Source organism: Eurypyga helias, unplaced genomic scaffold, assembly GCF_000690775.1.
Source record: "Eurypyga helias isolate BGI_N326 unplaced genomic scaffold, ASM69077v1 scaffold38515, whole genome shotgun sequence".
NCBI classification, from domain to species: domain Eukaryota; kingdom Metazoa; phylum Chordata; class Aves; order Eurypygiformes; family Eurypygidae; genus Eurypyga; species Eurypyga helias.
Window position 1 is genome coordinate 1 of NW_010254043.1, and position 24,953 is coordinate 24,953.

At 42.2% G+C, this 24,953-nt stretch overlaps 1 protein-coding gene across 1 annotated transcript; it reads left to right on the forward strand.

Annotated features, from left to right (window-relative positions):
- Nucleotides 1–461: 461 nt before the first annotated feature.
- Nucleotides 462–17,279, forward strand: DCLRE1A (DNA cross-link repair 1A). Its single transcript, XM_010152869.1, has 9 exons — nt 462–876; nt 2,540–4,093; nt 5,978–6,111; nt 7,254–7,372; nt 9,073–9,216; nt 10,122–10,267; nt 11,323–11,477; nt 16,285–16,426; nt 17,080–17,279. The coding sequence occupies exons 1-9, from the start codon at nt 462–464 to the stop codon at nt 17,244–17,246; spliced, it is 2,976 nt and encodes a 991-aa protein (XP_010151171.1). The 3' UTR covers nt 17,247–17,279.
- The last annotated feature ends 7,674 nt before the right edge of the window (nt 17,280–24,953 follow it).

Genomic DNA, 24,953 nt, shown 5'->3' on the forward strand with positions numbered 1-24,953 from the left:
GCCATCGCTGTGCGGTGACTCCCGGCAGCGATCCCATAGATGATTTTGTCGTTTTCTTTTAAAATCTTCCCGCTTCGGGGCAGCGAGGTCGCAGTCTGGGAGCGGGGCCAGCTGGGTTTCACCTTCCGAGGCCGGGTTAGGTGCTTGCAAGGATAGCTGAAGGAAATGGCTCGCGCTGCAAGTCTTACTGCTTCTTACAGACTCAGGGTTTGTTTAACAGGAGTAATGACAAATACTCGAAGAGATGCCCATTAAATTATTTTTAGGATAGGATCAACCATGCTTCTGCCCCATCACGGGCTGCTGTTTGGTTTGTGGCCCAGTGTTGCTTTTTTAAAATGGAGTTCAGGTGCTTTTCTTCAGAGAGCGAAGGAGGGAGGGAAGCGAAAACATATTAGTGGAAGGAAAGATAGATTTGTGGACTGTTGCTTAAAAGCAAGGAGAATATTTCATGTGTTGCCATGTCTGAAGATACTTTATTGGAAGAGGACATTTGGGAGTACAAATCCATTCGGAAGCAAAAGCGTCAGAGACATTCAGAGAGCATCTCGACATCTGTGCAGAAAGTGAGTGATGGCAAGTGCAGGCCAAAAAGAAAGAGAAATAGAACTAAAACAACCGTAGAAAAAAATGATGCACTTCAAAAAGCTGAGCAGAGATCAAGGCCAAATCAGGATGTAGATCAGTGTAAAGATGACAGTAGCGTGCACTCCCAGGAAAGCGCGAGTAGCTTGACGGAACACAGCTCCCCAAATGCGAAGCCCGTGTATGATGGATACTGCCCGAGCTGCCAGATGCCTTTCGCTTTGCTATTGGTCCAGACACCTCGGTGGCATGTTGCTGAATGTTTGGATACTCCAGGATCCATTGAAAAAGGTATGAATAGAGTAAAAAAAAAAAGCCTTCAGAGAAAGTTAAAGGCTTCTCACATAATGTTGCTGTAAACCTTGGGTTTCAAATTAGTTCAAAATCGAGATGGTAGGTGGTATGATTTTCAGAATGTTATTATTAATACCTTACCATTATTATTTTTGTATGAGATTTTTGGTTCTTTGTGGAGAATATGGAAATCTGATGTGAGAATACTACATCAGAATCTGATCTCAAAGCATTGTGGAGTGGCCATAAAGATTCATAGTTATTTATCAAACACCAGTTTTAGTAGTTTATTGAAGAAATTAAAGTTGCATATTAAACATTTTAAAATAATGGAAACTGTTTCAATTACTGAATCTGTGCCAGCAAAAAAACCTCCTCCTTTACTTAAGAGGCTGCTACTTTGACACCAAATTTCTTCCTCCATAGGTGTAACCTTTATCCATGTTGCTGTGTGACTTGTCCAGTTGTCTGTGGACAGTTGGAAGCTGAAATCAGCCTGCGAGGCCAATGTACTTGAAATGTTTTAATCAGAATTATACATGAAAATTCCTGTATCATAGGACAACACAGTTTTGAGTTCTGTATGAGAGTAATACAACTGACACATTCCAATTTGTAATTTCATGTGCAGAAATACCATGTCTGAACAGATTCAGGTATCCAACATATGTTTCAAATACATCACCTAACTTTTGAGAAACAAAAAGCATACAGTCTGGAAACGAGAGTAAAGGCTGTTAAAGTAACACAGTCACTTTCCTTTTTATTTCTTTGTCACTTTCCTTGAAGTTTCTTCTCCAGAACAATGAAATGCGAGCTCTTTAATCCTGATTTTGGCAGTGGTTTTAACTTAAGGCAGATGTGTGAACACCTCATATCCATCTTTTACTCCCATAATTAATAGATGAAAAATCCTTCTGATTTATGCATTCACCTTAAATTAGGCTAGTAAACTCTCAACACAAAAAGGCTTAGAGAACAGCCACAGCTTTTTTGCTGGTATCTGAATCCTGAATACTTTTTTCAATTAAGTGAATTCATTAGTGGTTTTTTTTTTTTTAATTTAATGTATAATCCAGCAAACACTTTGAAATAGAGTCGCCATCCCTTGAGGTATTTAAGAGACATGTAGGTGTGGTGCTTAGGGACATGGTTTAGTGGTTGTATTAGCAATGTTAGGTTAATGGTTGGACTTGATGATCTTAAATGTCTTTTCCAACCTAAAGATTCTGTGGAATGGAATTTCAGGTTAATTCAGAACCTAGATTCAGGTTGTTTTGAAACATGTCTACTGGCCTTTTCTGGTGCTCTGAGCTCATTGCTTGCCTATAAAACAGTTCTACTCTAGAAGTCGAACGGTTACATTAGCACACTACTGAAACTGGGTTAAGTACTCTTGTTAGGCTGTGTTAATTGGCGTATAGGGCTGTATTAGCAGCACCTGTTTGGGTTTAGGTTGAAAGCATTCTCATTTTTAGCCAGCTTAGGGTAGGAGGTCTTGGCAGCTTGAAAATTACTTTTTACTTGTGCCTTCTGTCCTCCAACAGCTGCATTTATAAGAAAAAGCTTTTAAGTTTTGTGTCATGTGTAATGTTTAATAGTTGTGCCAACTATACTTGCAAATATATTACATTGCTTCTCTGTTTAACTGTTTCCATAGAGTGTCCTGATGGTTTACTGTGCGCGTCCAGCATACCATCCCACTACAAGCGCTATAGCCATTTTCTCCTTGCGGCAAGCAGGGCAGGAGATTACCTTGTAAACTCTTCATCAAGCACTTTGGAGAGGAAGATGACATATTCTACTGCGGCAAAGTCCAGCTGTTTCCCAAGTCACGTACAGGACATTTCACAGAATAAAAATAATGTAAAAGGCGCACAGTCATCATTTGGGACATTGATGGTACAGAGTTCACCGCAAACGAAGTCTCTAAAAGAAAACAGTGAAAGTACTTCCTCTTTTGCAGATACTCAAAAGCCTCAACAGACTTGTCAGCTTACGCAGGACACAGATAATAGTTGTAGATTTGAATTTTATGACTGTGCATCATCTCAAAGTGGAGCAGGAGAAGAGCTGTGTAGTCAGGATACAAGTCAGCCAAGTCTACTACAGTCAAAAGCTGACTTCAGTGACTGTGAAATTTCTTATTCTCCACTAAGTACTTTTGAGGAAAGTGAAGAGGAAACTGAGGAAGAGGAGAAGAAAATAAAAATATCACAGAGCAAATTATTCAAAGTTCAGAACTTAGAGGATGAAAAATCTAATTCTGTGGTGTTTAGAACATATGATGGACTTTTACAGGGGAAGCCTCAGTATGAGGATACCAAAATGGGAAATTCCATAATTAAAAAAACCTACAGTGAGGAAGTAAATACATTGACTCATCTAGATCACAGCATAAAAACTGTTTCTCAGAGTCACATGAACGGCAAGCTCTGTAATTCAGCATGTGTAGATAATCAGCATCAGCAAGAGGCACTAGCCAGTGGATCCTCTTTACCTTTTAATTGCAAGGAGCTTGAAGAGCCAGAATTTATTTCCTCTGCTGCTAAAGCAGGTAGTGTAGTCTCAGAAGATACTAGTGCTTGTGCTTTGGATTCTTCGTATGTGAGTTTTACTGAGACGTCATCGCTGCTAGTCAGAGAAGGTGCTCGGTCTCTTCTGATACAGAAAAGTAGTGTTTTGAGGGACCCAAGTAACATTTTAACTAATACTGATAAAATGGATGTCAATGATGTTGGAAAAACAGTTCACCAGGGGAATTTGCAGTCAGAAGTGGAGAAAGAAGGAAATCTTAATACAGCTGCTCTGTGCTTTCCCAGCCCCATCTCTAAACCAGCATCATCTCTTTCTTTAGCAAGTATGAATGCCAAGTCCAGTTCTGCCAAAGAACTCAAACAAATGGACATTGGTGTTTTCTTTGGGTTAAAACCCAAAATAAAAGAGGAAAGCAAGGGAGAGACTTGTTTGAGTGAGAGAAAGAAGGTATCAGGTTTGGTAACTCCCAATGAAAAGAGGCCTAGACAGCAAAAAAGGAAAGCTGAAAGCTCTGTGGAAGATGCAGAAGTAGTTACAGAAAGTTCAAGTAAAAATGGTGCCTCTGCAGATGTAGCTTCTGGTAGCCAGCGAAGGTGGAGAAAAAAATTTAAAGAATTACCTACTACAGGTGAAGGAACAAGAAAAAAACACTGCCCTTTCTACAAGAAAATACCAGGTGAGAGAGAACTCTTGCTTTTTGCAGAGTATAACTAATTTTGGCTTGTGTTGCATTATTTTTCCTAATTTTAGGCTTCAGTATACTTCACTCTTTATAATGATTTAGACTGCAACTAATCATGAATTTTCTTTCCTCCATCTAAGTTGATAAAACCTAATGTAGGTGCAAATCTCCAGCAGAATGTGATTGCAGAACTGAAGCCAGGAATGGCTTCATCAGTGAAGCACAGTGAAATAGTTATCTCAGGAAAATTATTTCAAGGGCTGACTTTTGCATGGTTTTGACAGAGTAGAAATAAGCAGTATTGAGAGATGGAGCTATGTTATTAAATTATTTTTTAATATATCCCATATTAATATTGATTTCTAATTCCTGAATTTAATCTTTAACATTGCTTCAGTTGTGCCTAAAAGTAGGGCTGTCAATCACAATTGTTTCCTCACACTAAGTTAAAAAAACGGAGTTTAATTTTGTATTTGAAATTCATGAGTATTAGAAATATGAACTATACCACTGTGAAAACAAATGAAAACCAAGCTGAAGAATTTAGCTAAGGAAACAGCCAAGAACTTCTCAGAATCTCTTCAAGCAATGACATAAAATACAGGATGATGGATCAGTGGCTTAAAAAGCTTCAAATCCTCACAGTTCTGTTTACCGCTGAAGGACTGTCATAGGGAGATACTTGAGGAAGCCAGACAGAGATTTATTGGTGATCCTAAGTGCCAAGTCTCTGCTTGAAGGCTGACCTGTAAGTCATTGTGGGTTTATACCAATATTATAGGTTTCATAGGCTTAGAGAATTTTTAATATATCATAAATTTGAAGAGCAGACTCCTGTGCCTTCAATGCCATTTTAAAGTTGTTTTGTTATTATCTAAAATATCTTTGTTCTGAATTTTGTTACTACTTTTGAAGTATATTTGACTGTTCCCTGTGTTGCTAATGATAAGTATTTATCCCCATGGCCTGGTATAAATCAGCCTCCTGGTTTTGAGGCTGGTACCTCTCAAACACTTGGGGATTTTTTGGTTTGTGATTAATTAGCAGACTGCTATGGTTTTTTTTGGTGTTGCAGATACTTGAAGTTCTGGCCTCAAGTAAGTAGAACTATTTCTGGGAAATTTGTGTAACATAAAATGAAAAAGATTTGAGTGCCACCAGATGAATTAGTTCTGTGTGTTATTTGGTGTCTTTAAGGAAGTATAACCCAATGTGAAATAACCGTTGGTCAGTATGTTGTGTTTTTAAAAAACTGCATTTGCAGAGAAGAGGGCTGTCTTCTGCACAGCTGTCTTTACACAGGATCTTTACGCAGACAGCCCCTCCCTGAAAGCATGCAGCAGCAAATCAGTCACGTTGCATCTCAGTGGGTATATTCAAAGATTTCTTGATGATTATATGGTAGCATGATTTAAGAGGAATATTAAATATGTAATAATTGAAAAATTTCAGTTTGATCACAAAATGTATTTTGTTAAGCTGCAGTTGCCTGTTTTGTGTTAAGACGTTGGTATTAGATTTTAATCTAAGTGAGCTTTCAAAAATACCAGCTGGATGCAGATGTGGTTTTTTTGCTTAACCAGTTGCCCTCTGTCGGGTGGTGGCTGAGCAGCAGATATTTGGGAGGCCTATGAAAGTATTTGTGTGTGGCCACTTTTGTAAATTTTTATTTTAATAAGTGAAAATCTTTTTTGTGACTGTTGACTCTTATGCAAACCATGCCCATCTTTAAGTGGCTCCTTCAGCTGCACACAGTGTGACTGTATTACCTTCTAATTTGGAAGAAAGACAAAAAAAGAACAAAAGGAACATCCCGTCAAAAACTAGTTCTGAACTATGCATATTTACTGACTGGCTTCTCTTCTTTTTTTGCTGTAGGAACTGGTTTTACAGTTGATGCCTTCCAGTATGGAGAAATTGAAGGCTGTACGGCTTATTTCCTTACTCATTTTCACTCTGATCACTATTGTGGGCTAACAAAAAACTTCATGTTTCCAATCTACTGTAATAAGGTAAGGTTTTCCAAGATTACTAGTTATTATCAAGTCCATATGCAACTATAATCACTTTTATAGGGCGAAAGTGAAGAGAAGGAGAGGTTCCATGCTTGGGTCCGTTAGGCACAGTGCATATGTATAGGGGAATCTGGGTTTCCCTTGTAAGAATTTCTTACCCTGATTCAACTGACGAAGATGTCAGTGAAACTTCCCTGTCCAGATACCATGAAAAAATTCAGGGTTAAAAGGGTCTCTGGAGGCCATATAGTCCGATCTCCTGCGCAAGTGGGTCTAACTTCAAAGTTAGATTAGACTGCAGAGAGCCTTTGTCAGTCAAATTTTGAGAACAGGACAGATTCCACCAGGTCTCCTCGCAACCTCTTGCAGTGCTAGCTCACTCTGAAATTTTTTCCTAACATACGATTGAAATGTCCCTTTTTGCAGCTTGAGACTGTAGCTTGTTGTTCTTGTGAGCATCATGGAAAAACATCTGCCTCCATCTTCTCTGTTACTCTAATCAAGTGATGGAAGTCAGAAATTAGATGCCACTTAAGCCAACTCTTCATGGAGTTGCTTTAGCCTGGTCCTGTGTCTCCTGTCCTGCGGAATGGCTGAGACTGCCACTAGCTATCATACGTCCAACCAGCTCTTCTTTACCCATAACGTGGTAGGGCACCTTGCCTGATGAATCCATCCAGAACCTGCATCACAAATCCGTTTCTGATTTACTCTGGAAGTCTCCTGGAATGCTTGTGTTCCGTGTTGCCCTTCCAGTAGGTGTTAGGGTGACTGCAGTGCCCATGATAAAATCCAGCACCCGTGACCTGGAAATTTCTTCAGTTTGAAGAAGGCTTTGCCCACCTTCTCTTCCTGACTTAGCAGTCTGTAACAGATGTTATTCCCCCTTGTTTCCCTCCTCTCTCATTCCGATCCGTAAACTGTTGACAGGCTTTTAAAAGTTTGCTTTTTTAAGACAGCTTTTTTTCAGTCTCCTTTTTGAGAGGTGAAATGCTACTGAAAGCTTTGATCATACCCAGGATCTCATAGTTTCTCTCTCAGCCAGCCAGTCTGGCTTTGAGAGCCTTTGTTTCTAAAATAAACAAAGGCTTTATTTAGGATTTGTTTCTATTCCATATTAAATCCTTTCCCTGTTACAGATAACTGGCAACCTGGTGAAGAGCAAACTTCGGGTGAAAGAGCAGTTCATCCACGTGCTGCCAATGGACACAGAATGCATAGTGAATGGGATTAAAGTGGTGTTGCTCGATGCCAATCAGTATGTATCATTGCATTTGTTATGGAATGTTTGTATGTATGGAATATTAAAGATATACTTTATCTGTACACCTATTTATGTTTTCATGATTTTTAGGTTTCAGTTGATCTGAAAAAATAAGGGTTAAAATATTTCACAATCCTGAGTTGGCTTAGTAACACACATTTTCACTTCAGAAGTGAATTAGGCAATGTAGAAGCCTGTATCTCTTTCAAGTAGCTAGCTTTTAAAATAGGCAAATTATTTTCGAAAATTAAACTTGGGCTTTTTTGATAAATTTGGCTTAACTCTACTTTTTTCTGGTTGTAATGAGTACTTAGTGCTAACCACACACAGCTCCATCATTTTTAGCTTGTTGAGAGGTTGAATAATTTTTTTTTTTTTAGTGGTAGTTTCTGGTATCTAATTGGGAACAGCCTAGATTTGGTTATTAGATAAGTTAGGTTTCTGTAGCTTCAACTGAAGATAGTGAAGAAAAATATGGTACCTTGGATCCCAGAAGAGAAAAAACCTAGCCAACATTTTTAAAATTGAACTTTAACAAAAAGACTGTTGAAATGTGCAACAAGGCTTCTACTGGATTCAGCGGTAAAGGGTGAGATGTTTTGTCCCGCATTACACTGGCACTGTGTGGAAATGCTGGATTTGAAGCTCAGTAGCACCTGACTTCCCGCCCTGTGCTCTTGCCGTTCTGCCTCTTGGTACCTTATTTGGTGATGGGCTAGAGGAAAAGTCCTTTCCCTTAAGTATATATTGAAACACAGCACTGTGTCACGGCTGGTTTGAATATCACTTATCTTAGGATTTGTTTATAGTTGGAGAGATAAGATTCCATGAAGTCCTTTGAGAACCCTTTCTGGGAATGAAGGAAGCCTTGTTGCTTATATAGTTTGGACACATCCCATTTTTCCTGTTTGTCTCTCTGATCTCCTGCTGCAATTTAAAAGGCTTATAAACCTTAGGTACGAAGTTCAGCTTTTTGGCGAGTTCACCAATTCTGTCATTTTAGCTCTGATTCATGCCACATTTTCCTATTTTGAGATTTCATTTACCCTTTACAGATGATTCATGTCCGAAACAGTCCCACTCTGGTTTTCCAGTCTGAGCACTTGGCCTTCAGACAGCTTTGGCGAGCAACTGCAGAAGGTGCAATGGATTTGCTGTGGCCAATAACAGAATTGTGTTTATAACCAGGGAATTCTAGATGGAGGATAATGTTTAAAATCTGCAAATAGAATTTAAAGGAAATGCTTCAGTAAGTGCTGCAAGAATGAAGATGTATCTTTAATAACGCAATTCTATTTCTTCTGAATAAGAATGCTGCTTCTCTTTGGTGTGCCATTTCCCCTTTAAATCAAGTAATAGGAACTCAGATTGCAATTGAGGTAGCATCTTTGTCACGTCCTGAAGAAGATGGAGCATCCCAAAAAGGCAGTTAATGCTTGATTACTGTTGGTGTGGTTTTTTATTTCCCTTCATCTCAGCTGAGAAGTCATGTCTAGATTGCCTATGGCCCTAAGGTTAGCTTTAGAATTCCTTTAGAAATCGTGAATTTCTGGCTAAATTAGGATGTGTAGTAGCTGTGACTTAAAAAGCTGCTCTGCACATCTTCCTGCTACGGAAGGGTGTCATATCTCATAAGGCAGTGTATCCTGCTTAGAGAACTAACATAATTTGTGTGGGGTGGTTGGTTGTTTCAGTTGTCCAGGTGCAACAATGATCCTTTTCTACCTACCAAGTGGAACGGTTTTCCTGCACACAGGAGACTTCCGGGCAAATCCTTCCATGGAGCGCTACCCTGCATTGGTTGGTCAGCCAGTCCACACCCTCTACCTTGATACCACGTAGGTTGTGTTTAATTTTTTTTTTTAATATAAGCCTCTTTTCAGTTTAGTAAGACTTTTATACGAACCAAATGAATGTAAGTATAAATGACATGACTGTTTTAACTCTTGTTAGCTCTAGTGTTATGTAAAAGACATGGACTTTCAATAAATATCTGATATCTAACTTGTTCATCTGTTATGCTGTTACATGAGAGAAAATAAAAGTGGGTGGTGGAAAAGTTGTCAAAGTATTTGCCAAAATGGCCTTATTATAAGTGTTATTACATTCTGGGTGTCAAAATTCATCCATTGTGTTCAGCTCTTAAACAAGAGGTTCATGGAACAGTGGCCTTATGTGGATTCCGCTGTGTTATGAAAAGGGGCGTGGGGGAATTCTGAGAGTGAAAGAATGCCAAATGGTTAAGTCAGTTGTCCAGGTTTTCATTAGACCTTTCTCTGACTCATGTATATAAAATTGTTTTTCTGTGTACGATGACTAATGCCCAGCTGCACCCTTTTATTTCTGTTCCATATGTTTCTGTGAATGAATAATGCCTTATGTTATGGTTTCTATGCATGACAAAAAATAGACATAAGGATGTAATTAGTATGTGATACAAATATCTAGCTTGAAAGAGCCCTTGATATTTATAGAGGAAAAAGCTGCAGAATTGAGTGTCGGTGTCAGACAAGTGAAGAGTTGTAGAGGAAACACTGATATACTAAGTGTAAATTTTATTGCAACAATTTCATCTGGACACCTTAGTGGTTTCTAATAAATAGATTTCTGAAATTATATAGAAGGATAACATCTTTTTTGATACTTTGCTATTGTATGCATGCAGTTTTGTGGGCCTTCTTGGTAAATTCAGATGTCTTCTATCTTCTGTAATGCAGTGGTCTATCTTGTTTCCACACCCCAGGTACTGTAGTCCTGAATACACTTTTCCTTCTCAGCAAGAGGTTATCCAGTTTGCTGTCAATACTGCCTTTGAGACGGTGACTTTAAACCCGCGCACTCTAGTTGTCTGTGGCACCTATTCCATTGGAAAAGAGAAAGTCTTTTTAGGTATGTAAAGGAAGCCTACTGGATCAAATGCCTAAAGAAATATCTAAGTGTTAAAAAATCTTTTTCTTGTAGATGTAAAGGTCCACTTAGTCTTGATGGTCAGATATTGTGTAAAGAAATACATTTAATAATGCTACTGCTAGTTTTTTAGTTTTCTAATCAGTAAGTTTTAACTTTCTGACATAAATTCTTTTTTGTCATGTATATAACTCCACAGATATGCAGAAGGCAAATTTGGATGCTAAATGAATGAACCTATTTAAGGGATTGTGGTGAGAAAATTGCTAATAGCAATTAAAAAAAACATGAATGAGGTTTTTATGACAATTTTGATGTTGTTAACCGTGTGCTGTCAAGAAGCAGCGAAGGGATGTAATTATTCTTCAACTTCTTTTTTGCTAACAGTTCTTCCTTCTAGGTTCATATTACATATTTTCCTAAATACTTACAGTAATCAGTTTTAATGAAAACAATTTGAATAAGACATTCCCAAACTAAACACAATCTTTTCTGACTTAATGAAAATCTTGTGTGTTATGCTTCACTCAGTTACAGCATTAGGAACCCACATGATTGCCTACATTTGTACTCTAGAGCAGGCAGCTGTGTACTGTTGGTACTTTTGAGTCTATTTAAAGTCATCAATACAAGATTTACTTTCAAAGAAACTTAGTCTGTCTTTAACATGGGCTCTTTATCGCATATGCCAGAAATTGCATGTTTCTGCCTTCTTTGAAATAAATCCCAGTTCCCCTCGGTAGGTTTACCGAAGAAATACAACTTGGAACTTACTGATGTACTTCTATTCTGCTCCTCTTTCCAATTGTCATACACAATTCTGGTGCTAAAACGTAGGAGCCAGACTTTTTTAACAACCATTACAGATTGTTCTTATTAATTGTAGAATATGAAACACTGTATTCTGTTGAATGTGGATTTTTTTCAATAGTAAAAAAGATCCAGTGCAATAATTAGCAGTATCTTCAAAACAAGTAAAAAATTAACTCTTGTAATAGTCTGTATCTGATTTTTTTTTTTTCTACTTAATCCTAAAGCAATTGCTGAAGTTCTGGGCTCAAAAGCAAGTATGTCGCGTGACAAGTACAAAACACTGCAGTGCTTGGAGTCAGCAGCTGTTAACTCGCTCATCAGTGTGGACTGGGATGGTACTATGGTTCATGTTCTTCCCATGATGCAAATTAATTTTAAGGTAAGTTAAATGATGCAAAGTTTAATGATGCAAATTAGTCTTAAGGTAAATTAAAGTAATTTCTTAGTTAGGAAAGGTGACTAATTCCTGGGGGGAAGGTAAGTTTTAGTAAATAGACCACAAAATACAGTAGAGCATTAAGGCAAAGCAGCAGGTTCTAGATTAAAGGTAACCTGGAAGAAAAACAGTGGTCACTTATGCCTTACAGACTTGGATTCTTGTTCCTGTTTTGCTTCAGACCTGCTGTGCCATCTCAAGCAAATCCTTTAGAGCAAGATGGTATTTAGCTGCAGGACCAGTCAAGGTCAGAGTTGACCTAAAAAGGAGAAAAAGAGGCTACACGACTTGGATAGGAGCTGCAGGAGGCAGAACTTGATATCTTCACGTTTTAATGTTATTCTATAATCTTTTCCATGGTGGGGCAGAAAATGAGTAATGGAGATGTGTATGGATTTATTTTTAACGTGTTGTGTTGCCTTAAACATAATACATTTTAGTTTCTTCTGCAGATTTTTGGGCTGTTAGGCTGGGACGCATGACAGCAGGATCGCGTGTATGGCTTACTCACGTAGCCAGGCTTCCAGGCAGAGGGTGGGATTATACCACAACGATTTCTAGACAGCCTTACTTCTCAGAGAGACGAAGTTGTATTATGTGCCGGGTCTCATCTCTGGGAATAGGAGTTTCTAGACAAATCTACAGCGTGCCAGAAGAGGTGCCTGGAAAGGGCCAGGAAAAATTAAAGGCACGGTGATCTAGTGGACAAGAGTCCTGGTATAACAGCCTCTGCACTGGAGCATTGAGTTCATGTGTGATGCTGTTGGAATGTGGTCTCAGTAGCAGTTTTGTGTCCCTGGAAGTTAGGCATGCTAGGTGATCTCCAGCAGGCTAAACATCCCCTGAGGCCAGTAGGTAGGTAAATGCCCAGGTGGAATGTAGTATCAGTGAAATGTGTAGAATGTCAAATGCTTAAAGAGGAGTTCATATGACCATTTATGTTATTGCTGCTCCAGCAAAATCAGGAAACGTGACCTCAGAAAAGACAATATTTTAAAGAATAAATTATCTCAGCACTTGTAATCTCGTTCTGGTTAAAGGATGATGAATGATATCATCCTGTTTTTACAGACCATGTAAATGTTGATGTCGTCATGTCTAGTTGCATGTTTGTCTTCTGCTGGATTATACAGATTTTGTCCTGAATTACTGGTTTATTACTGGGATAGGCAGAATTTTTTAGTTATCCTCATCACTAAATGCCAATGTCTTCGTTATCTTCTGGGTCCCTCCTGCCTCTTCTCTTTTATTTGATCCCTATCCCTGTTCAAAACCACAATCCTACTTCTCAATTTGAGCTAATTTTCTGCTCGTGTAGCTTCAGCTGTGAACCTACAGATCCATGAAATCCTTAGGGGAGTATTCTCAGTCAAAAGCTCAGATTCAGGCCTTATTTAGGAAATGGAGTACATCTGTGATCTTGTCCATCAGTTGCCTGTTTAGTAGAGTGCAAATAGCCAAACCCTGATGGTATATTCTAGTATCTCCTTGAAGCCCCAGTTTTGTACCTTTTTTTATCCTGTTATGCTCTTCAGTAATAGAAAATAAACCAAAGCAGTCTGTGCTCCAGGCTTGACTAGTTTTGAGAACTGGAGCATGATTCTTCTGCCTCTTACTGTTGAAAAACTTCCCTGGTCTGTTTCTAGAGAAAGAACAGCAAAAATTGCTGCATAAGCTACATCTGCTTACCACAGCCGAAGCCTCGTTTGTGGTTAACTGTTGATAACCACTGTACTCACCCAGGGAAAGCTTCCACGTTTCCATAGCTGACTGCTCCCAAGACTTAACGGTATGCCCACACCTTTCCTTTCTACCCTGAGTAGAAAGGAGATCAGTTCATCGTTTAGAGATGCTCCTGCAAGTGCATCCTTGTTCACAGGCTTTCTGCTGTGATCAGGGATTTTTTTTAATAAAAATGATATTTTGTGCTTGCGTATTCAGGAATTTTAGAAGCATTTTTGCTGTCGCTGTTACAAATATTTTTTTTCCTTTGGTGGCACGTCCAGCTGTCTAATTCCAGTTCTGGGACTGTCTGAAATCTGCTTTTCTCCATGGTGATTTTCAGGAGCAGTATCAAATATGGTTGTTTCACTTTGGAGTCATCTGTGTGATTATTTGAGAACAAGTAGCTTAGCTGTTCATGTATGATTGATAAACACTGTATTGATTCAGCAGAGACCGTCGTTCACCTAAAAGCTGTGAGTGCTTAGAACAGTACAGAAACCTCTCTCTGTCTTTCCCCTAGTTACCAGAGGTTAGAGACTAATGTTGGCACCTTCTGCCTCCAACTGAAGCCAGCAAAAATGAATAGCGACCGTAATTGTGTTAAATCCACTAGGAGAAACAGGTGGGTCAGTGCATGGGGTCGTTTTTGACAGGTTGAAAGATGGTTTTTGTAAACCCACAGCACCCTCAGAATATGTGCCATGCCCTAGACTTTCCCTTGGCCAAAGGCTTGTGACAATAAGGTGTCATAGAATCACAGAATGGTTTGGGTTGGAAGGCGCCTTAAAGATCACCTAGTTCCTACCCCCCTGCCATGGGCAGGGACACCTTCCACTAGACCAGGTTGCTCAAAGCCTCATCCAGCCTGGCCTTGAACACTTCCAGGGATGGGGCATCCACAACAGGCGCGTGTCCCCTGTATGCTTGAGCTGTCTGTGCTGAGATGTGCACGCTTAAATCTTTAAGTTTGTAATTGTTTTATAAGTGTGATTTTTAAAATTGAAATATATATAGATAACTAAACCACGAATTGCTGCCGTATGGCAAGTGTACTTGAGGTAGACGTGGTACTTCACTGCAGTGCTTGGCTTTGCTCGGTACACTGCAGGGATGGCTGTGTGTACTGATGAATGGCTGTTCCTGAATAAGCCAGATGAGTTTCAGTGGTGTTAGGGCTGATTGTAAATTAACTACTTAATCATGTTTGAGCCTTCTCGTGCCTTATGGAATCTGTTTGCATGTACTGCTGTCTTCGGTGACAAGCTAGGTAAGACTGTCTTGGTGATCGAAGGAGGTTGCTTTAGCAGTGAAACGTATTTTCCATTTTAAAAGGATGAAGGTTTAGAACAGTGTTGGCTAAAGCAATAAAAGAAGAAATGGGAATGTTTATTTAAAGCGGACTTGTTATAAATAACCGCTGTCGTCATTTATTTTGTGGAAAGAGGCCATCTTTTCTAAAACGCACGCGTGCTTCTTTTGCAAAGATTTTTTTTTTTATAACGGTCAAAAATTGAGGCTTCTGCCACTTGAATATATTGTGGAAGATTTCCAGAGAACTGGGGTCTTCCAATGTATGCACCTCTTTTATGTTGCTTAGCTCAGTAATGTCTTTTATCAGCAGTGAGGCGAGATTTTCAAAAATGTGATTGAAATGCACAAATAAATTTTTTTATGATTGAAATTGTATCCTTAATGTGAATGTTGCATGCTTGATTTATAACAAAATCCCAAAGCAGATTAGCATTGGTTATATAATAGTTGTTGTATTTGAATACTGTATTTAGATTTCATTAAAGCAAGGGGAACAAACATGTGAGTCATTACCTTAAGCTGTGTTAATCTTCCTAAAATGAAGTGTGAAGAAGAATTAGACTGCTACAGTTATATCTGTGATCTAGTGAGGACTAAACATTTGCAGTGCATTATGAGTCATGGCAGCCAGCTGTAATTCCTGTTGCTGAATGGCATGTGTGTTGTGGTGGGGTTTTTTGATTCTGTGTGCCTAGTTTGATGGATTCTGTACATTGCTGCTGGACATTGTACTGAAGGTGCTGTGGAACGTGCCCATGTCACAGGCAGCTTTTGCTTCCCAGCTTCATGATTTTTGAGTATCTGGCAGGTTAGTTGGTGTTCTGTCACAGCTTGGCTACCCCCCTTCCTCCACCATTTTTAATCAGTCTTTATTTTGTATTCCTCTTCCTGCTGCTGATACAGAGTTTCTGATTTTGAGTTCTGTAATCTTGTAGGGCGTTCAAGTGGGGAACATGGCTTGAAGATTTTATATAGGACATGTGAAATTGATTTTCTACTTTTGGATTGAAATAATACTGACTTCATTTTATCCAGGAATAGGACTGTACATTCCTTATACTTTCGTCTCATCCTTTTCCCAGTCTAGTTTAAACAACATCAAAGCCTAACGGCCAACTTGGAAATGTTTTCCAGTTTGCTTTTTTAGAGTGAACAGAGAGGAGAGGTGGTTTCCTTCCTGCCGTGAATGGAGAGATGTAAAAACGTGGTTTAGTGCTCAGAGCAATACTCGGCTCGTGCACTGGCTTGCTGCAATTTTTTGGGTAGCTTACTTAATGAACTCTGAGCCCTTCTGGACGTAAGCTGATGTCAGTGGCACTTCAGATTAACCAGATGACTTTGTGCTGAAGCAGGCTTTCACCGTCTCTTATCACCATTCAGCCCCACGAGTGCTGACCTCCGGCTGAGAGGAGGGAATGAATGACTTGGGGAGCAAGACCTAGAAGGTGTGATTATGCCGTATTTGTTGTCATCTGTAAGGTGTAGCTGGTAATACATGCTTGTTCAGAGGAAGTAATTGAGATGCTGAGGTGCAAGGTGCTCTGGAATAGAAATATTTATCATTAGTAATGTCAAGGCGGATGGTATTTAAAACAAAAATGTTCATATCAAATCATGAAAATAAAATTTAATAGTTTCTCTGTCGTGAAATCTCCAGCCTTTAGACTAAGGAGCAATTCAGTGGGATTAAGTATATGCTGTATTTTTTTCACAGGGCTTGCAAGATCACTTGAATAAGTTTTCTGAGAATTTTGATCAAATTCTGGCTTTCAAACCTACTGGGTGGACCTACTCTGATTCGTGCCTTTCTCTGGTGGATATCAAACCTCAGACAAGAGGAAAGATCACCATATATGGTATGAGAGTGGTAAAGATTCAGTGCGTTTAGTTTTGTGTGGATGCTTTTCATACTTTTATTCTGGAAACTCCTACTGTTTGTTGGAACGAGTGTGTTTTCTGACAACCTGTTGAGGAACAGAGCAGATGGATCTCTGCAGGAGGGGTCTGTGAGCTGAGTAATTGAGAACGCTGAAAATGCAGATTTTTACATACGTTTTACTCCTGTCCTCCTCTTGCAAATAAAGGCTTTTATCTGGTATATGTAGGGACTTCAGGGGTGAAATTTTGGCCCAGCTGATGCTGGTGGCAGTGCAGTCAGTTCCAGAGCCCAGATCCCATTCCGTACTTCCCTCATTTGATAGGCTGTTGGTCTTCCTCTCTGTTCTTACTGGTGGGTGGAATTGAATCTCTTCAAAATTTTAACATTCAGTTAACCAAAAACTTGGTGTCATTCAGTTTGCACTGATAAATGATATGGTAACTTAATGCTAAGGTCAGTTTTCCAGAAGGAAGATCTGGGTTTTCAATTTAACTTAGCTATAAACTTAATGTTTTTTAAAATTCATATTGGAAATCTAATCTAAAGTGTTTCTTAGCTGGAAGGCCTGCAGAAATATTTTGGCAGGAAGCTAAGTAGACTGACAGATCGCTGTGATTTGTTTCGTTTCAGGGATTCCTTACAGTGAACACAGCAGTTACCTGGAAATGAAGCGCTTTGTTCAGTGGTTGAAGCCACAGAAGATCATCCCCACCGTAAATGTTGGTGACTGGCGAGCCAGAAGCTTGATGGAGAAGCATTTTAGAGACTGGATGATTGAGGGCAGTAGGCATAAATAAATATAAGGCAGAATGTGTATGTCAAAGGAGGGAATTGGGAGCTCCTGGGAGTTTTATTTAACTCCTTTTATCACTAAGCTGAATTCAGGGAGGACTAAGCTGCATTCTCCTGAAGAAGCTGATTTTTTTTTTTTTTTTTTTAAAAAAAGGCACTTTGCTTTCTCACGTACCTACTAGTTATTTTTCCCATAACTAAATAACTTCTTTGCACATGCCTATGTCAGGTTATTTTTATTTTACTCTTCTCTTAGTTCTTAATTTCCCTCAGATTATGGAGATGCTCAGATAGATAATGCAGGGGTAAAAACTGCCTCCAGGTTAATAATTTCTGAAAAGAAGTTATTGTCACAAAAGAGAATACTGAGCTTATGTCACATGCTGTCAATTCAGGCTTCAGAGAAGCTTCTTTCAGGAGGCAGAACTGGATACTATGGTATGTCTTGTAAATGAAATTTACCCTGTGAGGGGGATTGGCTCGGGCGCTTGCAGGATACGTACTTTGGAGAATGGTTTTTATAGAAGACACTGCTGCCTGTGGTCTGCTCAAGATTTTCTGATTTTTTGTTTTAATAAAGAGCCTACGTGAAGCCGGTGTGTTCTTGCTGAGCAAAATGCCTTTCTTCTCGGTACCATCGCTGCTGATCTGAGAAACCTGTCTCAGCGCATGGTCAAAACACAGAAGTGGCTCCTCTCCTACAAGGCATTTGGATTTGCAGGGTTGTTACTCGAATTCTGGTAAACCAAGAAAGGCAGATGTTAGTACTGGCAGCAGAAAGGTATGTTTCATTTTGCATTTTTTTCTCCTGAATCCTAATAGATGATCAGTGCTGCTTTTTCTGTATCTGCTTGGTATTTAGGGTACTGAAGTATGAGGTTGCACGCAGGCATGCTAGTATAATTCCAAGCACTAAAATCAAAACCATTCCAAACTTCTAGGACTTACAGAAGCTGCATCATGCATAAAGAATCATCCCCAAACCCCACCCACCCCAGAATAGCTCATCTGAAAACTTCAATGCCATTTTTTGTCAGGAAAACGTTTCTTTAATGATCAGTGTAAGTATGAGAACTTACACAAGAACTGCTGTCTTGGCATGCTCATCCCTAAGATTCCACTCCTCTTTGGAGTAGGTGTGTGAAAACTGTCTTTTACAGTCCTAGCAAATACGACACCTGACTTGATGCCCTGTACAAGTCGGAACAGATTTGAGGATTCTGTTTGGCAAGCAGATGCTTCTAGCACTTGAATCGTTAAAGAATTGTGCATGGTTTTTTAGCTTTCCAAGTCTCTTTCCTGACTAATTCTCCACCAAGTATGAGGTAAGCACCCCAGAATGAAAAATCTTAAGCACAATTCTGACATCCTCATGCCTGAAAATACAACTATGGAAGCAAGAATATTCCTACACGTGAGTGGGCTTTCAACGTGCTGATGCTGTTTTGCTGCAGCTGATGGGTGCCAGGCACCTGTTGCCTCTCTCTGGCTCTTTACTGTGTGCTCTCAGGTTCTGCCCTGTTACCCAGGATGAAGGGTTAGGTTCTCTTTTTCTTTTAAAGCAAACTTATTTTAGAAACTAACCACAAAACCAGTGTATCTTGGAAGACAGAGACATTGGCATCTGCAGGACTGACCTGATTCCTGCCGACCTGATGTGGAACAGATGCTGGTAACCTCACTTCAGTCAGCAGAGCAGAATGGCTTTTGTGCTGGGGTCTGTTTCCAGTTCCCTGCTCTGCTGTAGGTATTCCTTTGGCTGCTTTTATTCCTCCCTCTTTAGGGTTTCTATTTACACTTCTACCAGCTGGGTTTTGTGGGTGGACTCCAATCCTGCAGCATTTCATCCACTTTCCTGTTAGGAGATCTCCTTGTTACCCATGTTTCATATGGAAAAAAAGTCTTTTCAGCATCCAAAATCGGGACAAAATTACTATTTTTGGTCTACTTAATGTAAAGGAAGAAGATTAATAACAGGATTAGATTGCTTAGATTACCTCAGAGGCCATATAAGCAGATATGGAAAAACAATGTAATTAAACAAGAAAATCTGTAGTGGGACTTTTTGCCTTGTCTAGGTTGTTCCAGGGGACGGCTCTGGTGGGAGCAGGTTGAGGCTGTTGGGGAGCACAGACCTGTGATAACCCTGATTTCAGCAATATTGGGCCGGTGCCACTCGTTAGGACTTAGGGAATGGCTCCATTTTTCATAACGAAGGAGTGAGTGTAGTTTTCAGTCTTTTGGCAGTATTGGCACTGCATTCATTATTTTGGTTTAGAGTGGGGGCTGTAACTACAGCAAAGGGACCACATTTTCAAAGCCAGTAGATGGGATTTTTGGTCTGTTGTGCTACAGAAAGAGAGGACCGCAGTCTCCCGAGCAGTGGGGTGGGTGAGTCCGTCTGTGTCCTTACCCTCACATCAAACGAGTGTCACGTGCTGACACAGATAGTATCAGCTTGTGCTAAAGCAAGATGGGCCTTTGAACACCCCGGAGGCTCCTCCAGTTTGTCTGGTGCTGACAGACTCGGGGCAGAAGGCAAAGCAGATGAAGGGGGCCGCGAAGGGCCGGGTGTCTTTTTAAACCTGGACGTGAAATCATGGTTGATGGTATCATGGAGAGAGGAACCGAGATGTCGTTGGGGTGGTTAAAGCATTTCTCTCATCAAACCTGTCTACTCATACGTGCCGAGTAAAGGCCATTAAGATAAACTTCCTTTCAAGTTTGGTTGTTTGTTAGGATAGCGTGACTTGGATCTGTCCTTCAGGCGATTTGGGGTCGATTTTTACTTGAGACTGTTTTGAATTTGTAGACTGCTTAGGGGGAGGCTTGTTCCTGTGTCCGCCTAAAGATGCGGTTGCTGCCTTGGTGTGTGTTCTGTGTCTGTTGAATCATTTCTGGTGAATTTTCTTTGGTAGGCGACAAAAAGCAGGTGAGCTTTGAGAGCAAATGGAAGCAGCCCCAGCTTCCCCATCCTTCCTTAGCTACTGAAACCCAGCTGCTTCTCGTTTCAGAGGCAAATAAGAGCATCTTTTTTCAAGGGTGGGACACAGGCTGCTTTATGTCCTTAGGATTTACAGGGAAATGGTGCAATTGGAAATTTTACTCCATATCTCCCGTACTAACTCAACTGTGTTTGCAAATCACTGAGTGTATTAGTATTTGTAAAACACAGTATTAGTGTCTTAGGAGGAAATATGACAGGGATGAATCAAATTCACAGAAATTATTGAAAGTTTATCAGCACAAACAGAAATTGGAGCTGTTGCACTTGAGTTTCCCATGTCTGTTCAGATTATAACCCTGCATTTGGAGTGCTGAATTTAACGCTGTCCCCAGAAGTGCACAGAAAAGCTGGAAGGAGCTTACAGCCCCCCAACAGAAACGAAGTGACAAGACAGGCTGTCGCTGTTAGCAGATAAGGAAGAGGACAGAAGAGCTTGCTGCCTTCCCAGCGAGCCCAGCACAGCTCTACCCACTGGCTGCGGGCATGAGTTTTGGTGGAGGAGCTGCAGCCGGCGAAGGCAGAGCCCTGCACCACCTGGATGCCTCCTCGGTTCCCCGTTCTACTCAGAACGCTTACCCGCTGCTCTGCGGTGGCACCTTGTTATCGCATCTCCAGCAAATACTTTGGCAGGGAAGAGACTTTTCCACTCTGTCACGCTTACCTCTGCTCGGGTATCTTGGAGCAGATAGGGGCTTGTTGGTGCCAGTTTCCAGTAAGTGCTTACATAACAGTTTTAAAACCTCTAAGCTTTCCCCTTTGGCATTTGAATTTAACTTCGTTCACCTTTCCTTCTGTATGTTGTACTGGTTGTTAAGGATGGAAGAGAGGGGGGGTGGAAAAATCACCATCTTGGAAGAAAAAAGATACCAAGGGTGCACCCGAGGGAAAGGTGACACAAGGACAAATGCGAACCAGGGTGACTTTGGAGCTGAGCTCAGCAAGACTGGGGCTAGCCGTGAGGTTCTGCACGTGCTGGCTCCCGGCTGCCCACCCTGTGTGCAGGGACCGTTATTTCAGTGGACTCTGTGGTGAGAAGCAAGGTTTATTTTCTCTGATCAGTCATCTGTCAGCTCCTAGCAGAGACCTCCCCAAATGCAGCACTGCTGGCAGCAGGATCTAACCTGCTTCTCAGCTCCTGTTTCAGAGGAGAGATGGGTTGGGGCATTTGTCCCCGCAGGAATTCCTCTAGACAGCTTGGATTTCACTTGTTACTGATGTGGCGTTCTCTACTTGGCTTTCTGCCCTGCTCTTGGTCCCGTCCATCGCCTGAGCAAGGGAGGAAAAGCTGAAATTCGGTTCTTTGTGCTGCTACCCAGCGACTGTCTGAGGAACTGAGCTCTGCAGCACAGCAGGAGCCTGGTTTTTCTCTAATACCTTCATGGTCGCTCCCAGCTCTTCCACAGGGAGCGTGTCTGCTGGCCCACGGCTGGAGGGGGGAGGGTGGCATCCCACAGCACCACTGGGGGCATGGATCTGTGGCCAGGGGGGCAGAAATGGGTTTCTGGGCCATGGAGGATGCTTTGGAGGGCTGGGCAGGGCTGTTACGGACTATTGGTGCCTTCGGGGCCCTGACACATTTCCAGTGGTGTGGAAAGGTTCCTGGTTTCTGCCATACAAAACCAAAGTATTCCATTTTTGATGGAGCAGCAGCAGTGCCGAAGGGAGAGGGACAAGTGTAGCAGGACAGAGGTACGCGTAGCGCCGGCTCGTTAGGTAGTGACTGGCTGCCTACCTGCCCTGACAGATTAATGGGGTGGGGGAGCAGGGATGGCTGGCAATGCTGGGAAAGCCTGGCTAAGGATGGCAGGGTGGAATGCCAGCAGGGAATGGCTCTGTAGAGCTGCAGGAGCTGGGGGTCCTCAGCCCAGACCAGCACTGCCTGCAGACCCCCTGGCCACTTCAGCTGGAGTTACTTGGTCGATGTTTATCCTGCCCTGATGGCGTTTCTAAACCTTGCTGCACACTGTGTGCTGACAGTGGACTGGCTCCATCCTACCTGGAGGACCAGGGCTGGAACCTGCTGTGCCACTTCCCATGCTCTGGAGAGACCGGCAGTTGGAGATCTGGCAGCTGCTCTCGGGTGCGTGAGCTCTGCGAGAGCCCTGGATGGGGCAGTGCAGGAAATCCAACGGTCCACATTAAGCTGGTTTCCACCCCAAAGCCAAGCAAAGGGCCAGCTGCCAGCCACTCAGCTGCTTTCACTGCCTGATTCGTAGCACTTGGGTCAGGTAGAACCCGCAGGGGGCTGTCAGTGATCCGCTCCCACCCATGACTGAAACCAAAAGCTCTGGGAAAGAACCATCAGGCTCATCAAATCTTCTGGTGGACAAGATGTTTTAACCTAGTCGTTTCCTTCTGTTGACAACTCACTCCTTCCTTTCTTTCTCCTTGCTAATCCTTGGAGGAACACTACTAATTTCAACTGGAGATGCTTGCATGCAAATTGGAGTCTCAGCCAAAGGCGGGCAGAAAAGGTGGCGAAGGACTCCTGTGCATCCATAATAAACACGGTAGTGGCAGCGCGTGCTGGAGCGAACGAAGACCTGGGAGGGTTGCACACTGCGCCCGACGTGACATGCGATGCTCAGCCGGTTCGGGAGTTACACAGCAGCTGATCCCTGACTTCAGTCCAAGCCAGCAGGGGTTTGGGCTCTCCTGTCCTGGCTTGGTGCCTTCCAGTTTGCTGCCGTGATGTTCGTTCAGACAAGCAGCCTGATTCCTGTGCCTGCTGGGGACAGCAAACGTCTCACCTTTGTCTGCCACAGATTTGGCCATGGCCCCAGGCTGTTCATCGGGAAGTGCCAGGAACGAGCATGACGAGGAGGAGGTGAGCAGGAGCCCCTCACGCAGGATGATGCTTGTGGAGATGAAACTCAGACCATGCCTCCAGGGACACCTTGAAGCTGCTACTTTTCTTTACCCTTCTCGGACGTTGCCTCAGGGTGCTGCAGCCCCTGGGGATGAGGGAGTGCGTGGGTCCCCTGCGGGGAGAAGAGCAGTGACCAGGGCCTCCTGCAGACCAGCTGTGTTGTGTGACCTTGTCCTCCTGCCTCTTTGCTGCAAGGGCAAAGCACCCCTGTGCTATTCCCAGCCTCCTGGTCGTTGGCATCACCAGCGAGTGCTGTTAGCCAACAAGACAAATGGATGGCAACTCCTGGAGTGCCAGGACCACGGGGTTCCCATCGTGGTGTTTCATCACGGAGCTGCAGACACCAGACGTTATTTACTCCAAGTTATTTCCGTGCTTTAGCTGGCCTTGAGCATCAGGTACTACTGCCCCTTGACTGATGCCAGGGAATAACCTTACACCGATTTTTTTTTTTTTAAATTATCAAATATAACAAAAATGTGTTTTCAGCACGAAACTCCAGTTTTACTCTCCTTGACTTGATTTTTTTTCCTACTCCCAGTACCTCTTTCTGTTTATAGCTATTCCTCATGACTCAGTTTTCCTTCCTCTCTGTTCTCCCTGCCCCCCGCTGCCTTTCCACTACTAGGGATTTCTCAGAAGCGTCACGCTGCCAGAATTCACCTTTATTCCTAGAAATTGGGAGCATGAGGACGTTTGCTTGGAAGCAAAATGACAACTCTAAAAAAATCACGTGGGTGTTGGACATTGAATAAAATAGAAGAGGGGCAAATTGGAGGGCAGAAAGCCAGAATTCCAGGGTGGCATTTCATTAGTTCAGTGGCATTTAGCATGTAAATGAGGCTGTTTTGGCAAAATGAGTTCTGGCTGCTGAGGAGCAAGTACTTGAAAACACGGGCTCCTCCTGGGTGAAAATATTGTGCCACCTTCATGGCTGATGGGGGTAGTAACAGCCTTGGAGGGCATAAATAATGGCTTTAAGCTGGTTGGTTTTTTTTTTTTAGGCGTAAACAGATTTCATAGGAAAGCTTCCAGGGACAGGAAAGTAATGGAAGTAGCTCCCTCGGAGGGCACGGGGATACCGCTGTGGTCTGCTGGGTTTCATCAGGATACTCAGAGGCATTTCTGCTGTGCAAGACCCACAGCTCTTCCTCTGTCCTGCAGCGGTGTGAGCAGAGCAGCAGCGGGCATCAGCACGCAGACAGCCTGGCCGCACGCTGCTTTCCTCCATCCCTGCCGCGTTCCACCTGCACCGCTGCTGCTGATACACGCCCGGCCAGTCGGTCCGATGGCCGCTTCACCCCGTCTACCTCTCCTGTCAATAACTCGAGGGTGGGGATCTTCGACGGGGGATCCCTAGCCAGGACTATTTGCTCGGGAACTGCCCCTCTGCTCACACCCCACGGCTGCTGTGCTTTGCTTCTTCGTGTGTCTGCACAGACCATCTGGGTACGTCGGGGCTGAGGCTTCACGGAACACTGCAGCTGGTCGGTGCACAGACTGGGGATGTTCAAGTGCCCAAATCCTGGGCAAATGTACAAGATCCTTCCAGTCTGCCAGAACATTTCCAGGTAGGAAAGGACATGTCTGAGAAATGCAAACGTGTGGTGGGCCCTTCCAAATGGGTGTCAGAGCATACAACTAATCATTCTCTGCTTTTCACAGAAAAGTAAGGACAGACAAGGCATATGCTCTAACTCTTCCAAGCTTTTTTCCCCCTTGTCTCATTTTTCTTCTGGGATTACAAGAGGTGGAGGCTTAAGTTGATTTGTTTTCTCTTCAGGAGCAAGGGCTTGGGGATTTCACTTTTATAAGGAACTTCTGCCATATGGACAG

What these genes read in the sequence shown, in the direction of transcription:
- DCLRE1A (XM_010152869.1), top strand. Translation starts at nt 462, where the DNA reads ATGTCTGAAGATACTTTATTGGAAGAGGACATTTGGGAGTACAAATCC. An exon ending in TTTCTACAAGAAAATACCAG is followed by an intron (nt 4,094 to 5,977) that starts GTGAGAGAGAAC and finishes TTTTTGCTGTAG; the next exon opens with GAACTGGTTTTACAGTTGAT. An exon ending in TTCCAATCTACTGTAATAAG is followed by an intron (nt 6,112 to 7,253) that starts GTAAGGTTTTCC and finishes TCCCTGTTACAG; the next exon opens with ATAACTGGCAACCTGGTGAA.